Source organism: Olea europaea, unplaced genomic scaffold (genome assembly GCF_002742605.1).
Source record: "Olea europaea var. sylvestris unplaced genomic scaffold, O_europaea_v1 scaffold939, whole genome shotgun sequence".
Taxonomy (NCBI): domain Eukaryota; kingdom Viridiplantae; phylum Streptophyta; class Magnoliopsida; order Lamiales; family Oleaceae; genus Olea; species Olea europaea.
Window position 1 is genome coordinate 222443 of NW_019267882.1, and position 10562 is coordinate 233004.

The window sequence follows — 10562 nt, forward strand, 5'->3', positions numbered from 1 at the left end:
GTCCCGCTTCCTCCAACTTCTCCATTGTTTACTAGGGAAGGCATAACTCATGTTATACATGTTTTAGGACCAAATATGAATCCTCACAGACCAAACTGTCTCAACAATGACTATGCCCAAGGCTGTGAGGTACTTCGTGAATCTTACTCATCCCTTTTTGAAGGGTTTGCATCCATAGTGAGGTGTCATGGAGGATCCTCGAAGGGAAGCAGTGAGACATCACTAGAATCAAAGATAAGTCCTACAAATGGTGATCAGAAGGTCAAAAGGGAATCTATCTATGAATCAGATGTAAACAAAAAATTTAAGGGACTTCAGAAAGACCTTAAACCTAGTGTTAGAAATTATCTGAACAAAAAGGAAGACCCAGATAAGGAAGATGGTGGGGGCATGACCAAAGCATGGAACTCATGGGCTCAGGCTCTTTACAATATTGCAATGCATCCTGACAAGCATAAGAATGTTGTGATGGAGATATTGGATGATGTTGTAGTACTGAAGGATCTTTATCCAAAGGTCTTTCATATCTCTCTGTCACACACACATACACACACTTGGGAATATACACTTGAAAGCGAAAAAATGATTTAATCTGTTAACACTTCTCTATTTTCTTCGCTCAGGCTCAGCGGCATCTGTTGGTGTTGGCAAGAGGTGAAGGTCTGGACCAGCTTGCAGATGTATGCAGAGAGCACCTCTCATTGCTAAAGACAATGCATGCTGTTGGGTTGAAGTGGGCAGAAAAGTTTCTTGATGAAAATAAATCACTGGTATTCCGTCTTGGGTACCATTCAGTAAGTTCTGATTAGACCGAAGAGTGCTTTTTTGATGTTGTTGTTGTTAAGTCTACTTAGTGTTACTTGCCTTGGCAAACTCAGTTGACCACTTAAGAATTAATCTTTCATTTGTCATCTAAAGTATGAAAAAGGGAATGATGTATAAGAATACATTGAACAGAAGAATTTTGACTTGTGTGCTAGAGAGATGAATTTGTTATGTATATTCACAGAGGGTTAGTAGAATTAGGGGATAAATGATAAAAGTATCGACTTTGACCTTGAAGCAACTTTGTTTATTTGGTGCCTTTTGATCAATAATACTGGGAAAGAAGATTAATTAAGTTTTCGCTGTCGTGAAAACAGAACGGCAACCTTAAATCGACCATACTAAGAAGTTTATTTCCCAGTACAAAAAAAATGTCTCTTATGGATGACAATAGCTTATTTTGGTCTACTTTAAGTTCAGGCAATAAATGCAACTGAAGGAGCTTATCTTATCTAAATAGATAGTTGAAAGTATTTCTTATAGCATGTATGGGAAGTGATTATATAAACGGTTTAAAATATCGGAAGTGATTATTCATATATGGATAGAAATAAGCGATAGATAAGTGGGTAGTAACTTGTGGGTCTCTCATAATATGTAGATAAAACGTGGCTTAAATGTTTATAAACAGTTTATAAACATGAGCCAAACATAGGCTTAGAAAATGAGGATTAGTATTTAAAATTCTAATGCTTCCAGTCTGACTCTATACAATGAATTTCCGGGGTTGAACTTGGCTTCATGGTTTGTTCGCCCAATCAAATTCTTTTGTTCTAATTGGTTGAATCCTTGCCTCATTGCAGCAAGCAAGCTTAGTAGTTTTCCCCCCTCCATATTTTTTTATTGCAAGCAGTGCATTGTTCCTCTGTTTGACGAAATGAGTTGTCCCTTCTTATAGGCCCCTTCAATGCGACAACTGCACCTTCATGTGATCAGCCAAGATTTTGACTCGAAACATCTCAAGAATAAGAAGCATTGGAACTCATTTAATACCCCATTCTTCCGGGATTCAGTTGATGTGATACAGGAAATCAACGAACATGGCAAGGCCACATCGAAAAATGAAGACAATTTCCTCTCCATGGAATTGAGGTGTCATAGGTGTCAAAGTGCACATCCAAACATACCTCGCCTCAGATCGCATATTAGCTCTTGTCAAGCCCCATTTCCTGCTGCTTTGCTCCAAAATAGTCGTCTTGTTTTCATGCCAAGTGAAGAGGGTACCGGCAAATAGTTATTCCCTTTGTGAAGTTTTTCTGATGTATAAATAACACTTAAAATTCTCTTCTGCATCAAAATGATTTTGTGACCTCTGCTATATATTCCCCCACGCATTTAATGTTTGGCTGCTTTTTTTGTCTAACCAGTAAAAGAAAAAGAATTTAACGCAGTTAAACTTTGGAATTACCTCGCCCTCAGTTTATAGGTTTAATGTATTTGATTTCACACATTGTTACAAGTGTGAGCCCTCTCTCTAGTGCAATCTGAGAGATTAATGAAGCTAATGCGATAGATTTCTATCTAGATTCAGATTTATTAGAATTAATCTCCTGCCCAGTGGGTAAGAGTTATGTTACCCATCGTCATGTTGGCGAGTCAAGCCCCTTTGTTTTTTATTTGTCAAAAAAGTGACTTGACTTTTTGACGTGGTATTGCCTTGGTGGTGAGCAGATTTATTTTTCTTATACAAATTTAGATACGGTTACGTTTCTATTTTAAGAAAATAGAAGATAACTATACAATATTATTGAGTGGTAGATACTAGATAGAACCATGGGGATGAAGTCTAAAGTTCTACTAGACTGTGTAAATTAAAAATCTTTCAATTTACACATAAGCTAGATGATAAGGGCTAATTTGGTTTGTGTTTCGATTTTGAGTTTTATGTTCATTTTTAATTTTCTATTTTGAGTCTGATTTAATATTTCTAAAAACATGTTTGGTTTATCTTTTTGAAAAATTATTTCTCAAAACTAAAAATTAGAAAACACGTTTTGTTTGAAATTTTGAAACAAATATTTTATGCCATTTTATTTCATTAAACTTCATTATCTAGTAAAAATAGAATAAATTTATGTTAATATATTATTAAGTATTATATGCATTTTAAAGTTGACGAATCTTAAATTTTTTTTTCTCGCTAACAAATTTAAATTAAAATAATAAATTGAATTTAAAATATAGAAAACAAAAAAAAATTAATGACCTGGATTAAATTTTTTTTTAAACTTTTATGTAAATAATCATTAGTTAGAACTATTTTTATTTTTATTTTTTATAGTTTTTATTTTTCTAGAATATTTTCAGCCTTTTGAGTTTTATGTTATAAGTTTATTCTTATTTTCAAAAATACATTTTTAGAAATATCAGACCAAATACGTTTCCAATATTTTGAAAAATTGAAAAACAAAATTGACTTAAAAACGAAAACCTAACACATTCTAATCTATTGAATGCATTGGAGATGTTCTCAACATATTATACATTCTTGGATTATGATTACAATAACACTCTTCGTAGTCAATATTTTTTTGTCAACATTCCACATATTTTCTTTTTTTATTTTGTGCTTTTACCAAGACTTTTGTTGTTTGTTTTAAAATTGCACTAGAAAGTGCAACATATAGTTGCATATGAGAGAATACATATGGAAGAAGGTAAATTCCGACAGTAGGCAATGTTTGTTCTCGAGCCTTGTTAATGGTCATTACAAAGTATAGACGTATTAGAAATTGTTTCTTCTTGAATTTGAATAGATATCCTCCATCATTTGCTGGAATTAATGAGATGCATGAAAGGAAAATTTATTTTTTAGCATGTTGTCCAACAATTATTTTTATATGGATAATATGCCCTTGTTTGAGCCTCATTTTGAGGGGAAAAATGAATTTTTGAATAGTGTATTGATGTAAAATGTGTGGTTAAGAAATAAAGAAAAATTTTGAATTTGCGTGTAATATTATTTTATTGAAAAATGCGTTGTTGAAATTATGTCAAAACACTGTAGAAAAATTCATTTTCTCAAAAGAATGGGGATCAAACAAGGGCTATATTTCTTGAACTCACGACAATTATTCTTGTTATATTGCAAAGACCGTTGGATGGGTTTAGATTTCTCAAGAACATCACTGGACAATTTGTTTTCAAGATTAATTTATATGGTGGGATATTCTTCAAAAACCTGTTCTTTGAGTTTCTTAAATAAAATCCGTTTTTCAATTTCATGTTGAATAGATTGAATTAATGTTATTAATAAGAACGTCCATTTTTCAATTTCATTTAAAGTAATGCTATTAGTCTAAATAAAAGAATTCTTTTCTTAATCTAAAAAGGGGAATTCAATGTCATCCTTTGAGTTCTTTAAAGAACAACCATCTTTCAATTTTATGCAGAATAAATTGAATTAATGCTCTTAATAACAACATCTGTGTTTCAATTTTGTTTTGAATTAACGCTATTAATCAAGTTAAAAGATTTTTTATTTTTTTTCTCAAATTGGCATTTTGAAGTCATCCTTTGAGTTCCTTGAACACCACCTATTTTTCAATTTCATGTTGAATAAGTTGAATGTATTTTTATTTTTTAAATCTCAAAAGGGGATTTTAAGGCCATTTTTTGAGTTCCTTAAACATCTATTTTTCAATTTCATGTTGAATTAATTGAATGCATTTTTTTTTTCTCAAAAGGAAAATTTAAGGTCATCCTCTTAGTTTCTTAAACAACACCTGTTTTCAATTTCATGTTAAATAAATTGAATTAATGTCGTTAATAAAAATTAATGTAATATTAAAAGATTAATTTAGAAAATTATTGACAAATGGAAAAGAAATGGATTTTTTAATTTAATGTTGACTAAATTGAATTAATGTTATTAATTAATTATTAACAAAATTAAAATTATATAAGTGCATATTTGTATAGCTAAATATATACGACAAATATATAAGTTGAATTAATGTTGTTAATATAAATTAATGTAATATTGAAAAGATTAATTTATCGAATTATTGACAAATGAAATAGAAAACGGATTTTTTAATTTCATGTTGAATAAGTTGAATTTATGATATTAATCAATTATTAACAAAACTAAAATTAAAATAAGGGTTTATTGAGTATATAGCTAAATATATAAGGAAAAAATTGATATTTAATATTTTAATGCCAAGGTGAACATATTAATGCAACCTTTCAAATTTTATTTTTTTTTTTTACTTTTTTGTTTTTATAAACCAAATGAGGATATATTGGATATATAACTAAACGTGTAAGGGTAAAAATTGATATTCAAACATTATACGTTAGATTATGTTACTTGTATATAAAAATGGTACATTATGAATTATATAAAATGATGTGGAAGGGAAAGATTGAATGAAAAAGTTGCATGTATTATATAATTCATTATATAAAGCTGCATTTACATGTAGATATGTCCTTATACATTTATGACCGAATGTTAAACTTAAATTTTAGTGTGAAGTTGAACATAATAATGCAACCTTTAAGTTTTTATGGTAATTTTCTCTTTTTTGTGAAATAATACGTGAATGTAAATCATAAAGTTTAGTGCTTGTATATGTATTATATATGAATGACTCAATATGCAACACAAAAAATGTTGAAATTAGTTTTAACATTATTATGACAAATGAGCAATATAATATTCTTCAAAAACACGTTCTTTGAGTTCCTTAAATAACATCCATTTTTCAATTTCATGTTTAATAGATTGAATTAATGTTGTTAATAAGAAGATCGTTTTTCAATTTCATTTAAATTAATGCTATTAATCTAATAAAAGAATTCTTTTCTTAATCTCAAAATAGGAATTCAAGACCATCCTTTGAGTTCCTTAAAAAACACTCATTTTTCTATTTAATGTAATAAATTGAATTAATGCTCTAAATAATAACATCTGTTTTTCAATTTTATTTTGAATTAACACTATTAATCAAGTTGAAAGATTTCTTTTTTTTTTTTTTTTTTTTCAAAATGGAAATTTAAAGTCATCTTTGAGTTCCTTAATCACCACCTATTTTTCAATTTCATGTTAAATAAATTGAATGTATTTTTATTTTTTTTAATCTGAAAAGGGAATTTTAATGCCATCCTTTGAGTTCCTTAAACATCTATTTTTTCAATTTCATGTTAAATAAATTAAATTAATGCTGTTGATAAAAATGAATGTAATATTAAAAATCTTAATTTAGGGAATTATTGATAAATGCTAAAGAAAATTGATTTTCTCATGTTGAATAGATTGAATTAATGTTATTAATTAATTATTAACAAAACTAAAATTAAATATTGGTATATTGGGCGTATAGCTAAGTATATAAGGGTAAAATTGTTGTTCAATATTTTAGTGTCAAGGTGAACACATTAATGCAACCTTTCTTTCTCTTTCTTTTTCATTTTTTAATACCAAATGAGGGTATATTGGGCATATAGCTAAATATTTAAGGGTAAAACTGGTATTCAAAAGTTTATCCTCATCCTTCTTTTTAATATACCATAGATAAATAAAATAAAAGGAAAAAGATTCAGTTTATTTTCCAGTGGCATTGTCAAAAATGTGATATTATGACAGATAATGGAAATAAATTGATTCCCTCTTCATGCCGACGGAGAATTTCAGGAAAGTATATTAGTCATTAGATGTGGCGTAAACAAGTTTATCCAATTTATCGTGAAAGATAAGAGCGAAAATGTTCGACACATTCTATCACATGGCATTCTACGCTTTTCTTGTGATTCAACATTTAAACCTTAATTATTGGGATAAACAGACAAAATTATTGTCGCCAGATAGTGATGTCGACCATAAATTTCGAACCACAAGTGAAAAGATAGTGTTGGCAATGTTACATCCTAAAGAAAGTGAGACCATGATTAACTTGTTGGTCCAAAACTGTGTTTGTGCAATCTTTTTTACTTATTTTTTGAAAACTTTGATATATTTTAGTTATTTTGAATGTCGACTTTTGTATTAATCACAAATTAACAAAAAATGAATAAATATATTTGAACCTTGGTAATTTTATTTAAAGAGAGTTGGAAGTAGATGAAATAATTAAATATCTAGAGAAAAGTGTCTGATTGTTGCCGAGGAAAAGTTCTCAACCTTGGCTTGGTTGCTTAGCGGCTAGAAGCCATGTTGTTCATGGTCGGAAATTGGAGAAGATTGCTTCAGTTTGATATATGAAGACTCGAATTAAACATAGGATGGACTTGGATCATACGATTCAGGAGTTGTCGAAATTATAGATCCTGATCTAGTCTCTTTGATTTAGCTTCACTTCTATGTATGTGACAGTTACGTAAGCTTGAGTACGATATCTATGGCATGCAATGTTCACAATTATCGTGTCATGCATGTACTCACCACCCAAGCCAAAAGAGGCCTTTAAACAAAAAAGACAACATTTGTAAAATATAAAGATCAAAAGACATCAATACTCTTAATGTATAACAACACGAGGGTAAAATACATCTTCAACGCGTAGAAATATTTAGAAATAAGAACTTGGAATGAGAGTGACAAATAAAACAGTCGGTATAATGTAATTCATTTTACTTTGCTGAATCAAAGTAGTCTACTGAGGGTTGGGAGGGCGACTATTCGCTGCCGAGACCCTAGAACCCCATTCAAGTAGCTCTTTGCTCGTGTCGTCCTTGTGAACAATCACTTCGATGAAGCATAAGCAATCTTTCTTGTCTCCGGTTGCAGTTTCAATTGCTTTAACTAGTTCTTCTTCATATCGCACCTACATTAACAATTACACGAAAGAATAAGTAAAAACAGGAAAAATCTACTTAAAAAGAAAGGAACAGTTAATAACTAAATTACCTTAGTTGTCCAGCAATTTCCTTCACCATTGTGGATTGCATCTACTAATGCAGTGTAATTCCAGTTCTTGATTACATTGTAAGGCCCATCGTGGATCTCTACTTCAATGGTGTAACCACCATTGTTAATCAGGAAGATGATAGTCTTCTGTCCAGACCGAATCATTGTTGATACATCCTGAGCCGTCACCTGCAACGTAAAATTCGAAGGTAGCTATAAAGCTTAGACATACAGCCCTGCCATGCTACCATCAAAAACCCTGTTTGATGACCGTTATTTGAGAAAAACAATGTTTTAAATAGCGATTTTTAAGAAAAGTTGTGGTTAAAAAGTAGGAAAATGTTTTAGGTTTACATGCAGAATATTTTATTGTGTGACTGTGCTGGTTAAAAATAATTATGTAGAATAAAGAGTTTTAAAAATATTTGTTCGAGTTTAACCTTTTATCTTCTTCATTGAGATAGTACGGCTTAATCCCTTGCACTAACATTATCAGGCTGAACTTTGAATACGAATTCACACCATATTATTCTCTCTTCTACGAATAAGAGAGGAATAGATACCTGGAAGCTACCATCACCGATGCAGGCAATGACTCGCTTCTCTGGTACTGCTTGTGCATAACCCAGAGTTGCACCCACAGACCAACCAATGGATCCATATTGCATTTGGAATTCATAACTGCAAACCAAGCTTCCATATGAGACGTCAATATTCATATTATCGAAGACTCTAAGGCAACATCAAACTTCACATATTTACATTTCTCTAGAGCTAACCTGCATGCCAGTGGCAGTTTCAGTTTTTGGCAGTTGAACCACGAGTCCCCGGTCTCAGCAATGACAGCCGTTTCACTCGATAATATCTTCTGAATATGCTGGAACAGAACATTAACCCTCAATGCCTCCCTAGGCTCGCACTTGAGAGGAAGTCCTTCGGGAACATAAATCCTATGGTAATTCTCATAAGCGGTCGTATTACGCTTAAGCCTTTTCGCAAGAGCAACGAAGAAATCCTTCATTAGAATACATCCAAATGCAGGTCCATTAGCAATTGTGACACAATCAGGCTGCACAATGATCGCCTTCTCTTTCTTGAGAAGGAGAGAATATCCAACCGAGCTGTAGTCGTTGAAGATTGGTCCGGCGAACAAATATGCATCAGCTGATTCGATGATTTCTGCACAAAAAGCCGTGCTCACTGCACCCCAGTAAGTTCCAATGAAATGCGGATGGTGCTCGGGGACTAGCCCTTTGGCCGATGGCATCACCGCGAGAGCATAGCCACTAGCATCTACTAATTCGACAAAGGCATTACATGCTTTGGTAACACGAAGTTTCGGCCCACCCACCATAACTGGTTTGACAGCCTTGTTCAAGAACTCAGCCGCTGCTTCGACGGCAGCTTCCAAGCCCATTTTATTACTCACCCTACATCATACAGAACCACTATCATTCGCAAAATTAATTCACATTACAAAACAAAATCAATGTTTCCTTAACAGTAAAATCTTGAAATTACATTAATTGGTTATAAAAAGCAAAGAATTCTCAAGATTAAACACAATAAAATACATCAGAAACTAAAACTTACCTGGGAGAGAGCATAAATGGAACAGGCTCCCGGCTAAAAGTCGGGTGTGGAATCGCCGGCAAGTTACAGTTCACACTTATATACACCGGCTTACTCTCCTTTAATGCCGTCGATATCGCCGTGTCTATCGATTCATGAGCATCTTCTAAATTATTCACCACTGCCTAAAATTAGTCCCCAAATGAAGAAACATTTCAGCAATAAAAGAAAATTGTGTGTGAAAACGAAAATCTAACGGACATATTTAAGCTACGGCTTTGCTGATTGTAAGAACCTGATAGCAAGTGACAGTTTGGAAGCAGCGGAGCTCCTGGATGAAATCCGGCAACCCAATAGTGTGATGTAGAATCCGGTTAGTACCATTATCGTTGGAGTTGGGTCCGCCTACTATGCATATGACTGGAAGATTCTCACTGTATGCGCCGGCGATCGCGTTGAGAACACTCAAACCACCGACGGTAAATGTGACGACACAAGCGCCGACTCCACGAGCCCTGGCATAACCGTCTGCGGCGTATCCAGCATTGAGCTCATTGCAGCATCCAATCAAGTTCAGCCCGGGTTCAGCAATGAGGAGGTCAAGTAGTGTCAAGTTAAAGTCACCAGGGACTGAGAAAACATCGCTTACGCCAATCTGAACGAGACGGCGAGCCAGGTGGCGGCCAAGAGTCGCATCAGCAGAATTAAATGGCACTGCAGAGTTCTGAACCGTAGAAACGAAACCGTTTGTGGGGAGGCTACACAAGTCTGTACACGTAGCAGACTTACAAGAATCCACAGAACCAATTTTGGTATCCATTTCAATGCTAACAGGGATTGTTAACTAAGATACAGTTTGAAAGATCAAAGGGATGAGAAAAGACAGTAAAAATTTATCCAAACGATTTTGTTCTGGAGGAAGTGAGAGATGGAGAAGATATTTATAGGTGACGAAAAGGAAGAGTCTTTAAACAAGGGGCTGTTTGATTTTTCTTTTTCATATCCGTGGATTGTGCACTATGTCTGTGTAAAACGTTCCAATCACTGTGAAGGATTTTTAGGACAAGAGAGGCCTTGTTTGGAGGAGACAAGGCCTTCTTGATAGTGATATTTCGACTAGCAGTACAATTCTTTTTAAGGAACACCAAAAAATAATCACATAAACTCGAGACTAGGTTTCACGGGGTGCCTTTCTTCTTGGCACAGAAAGGGACACCGTGCGGCAGTAGTCTACTCCGCTAGACCACCTTCCGCCTTTTATCGATCACGTCGGGACGAAAGAAAATTTAATTACAATTTTGTAGAAAGCTTA

General features: G+C 33.1%; 2 protein-coding genes across 2 annotated transcripts in view; one reads left to right on the plus strand and one right to left on the minus strand.

Annotated features, from left to right (window-relative positions):
- LOC111392550 (transcription factor bHLH140-like) overlaps positions 1-2168 on the plus strand; it is a 5467-nt gene extending 3299 nt beyond the window's left edge. Inside the window, exons 4-6 of the mRNA XM_023017914.1 lie at positions 1-516; positions 624-794; positions 1724-2168. Coding sequence (XP_022873682.1) covers positions 1-516; positions 624-794; positions 1724-2059 — 1023 coding nt within the window. The 3' untranslated portion in view covers positions 2060-2168. The remainder of the gene's footprint in view (positions 517-623; positions 795-1723) is intronic.
- Positions 2169-7276: 5108 nt separating this feature from the next.
- Positions 7277-10174, minus strand: LOC111392544 (pyruvate decarboxylase 1). Its single transcript, XM_023017909.1, has 6 exons — positions 9546-10174; positions 9272-9435; positions 8458-9108; positions 8242-8359; positions 7679-7867; positions 7277-7595 (listed from the first exon to the last, which is right to left on the minus strand). The coding sequence occupies exons 1-6, from the start codon at positions 10068-10070 to the stop codon at positions 7425-7427; spliced, it is 1818 nt and encodes a 605-aa protein (XP_022873677.1). The 5' UTR covers positions 10071-10174; the 3' UTR covers positions 7277-7424.
- Positions 10175-10562: the final 388 nt, after the last annotated feature.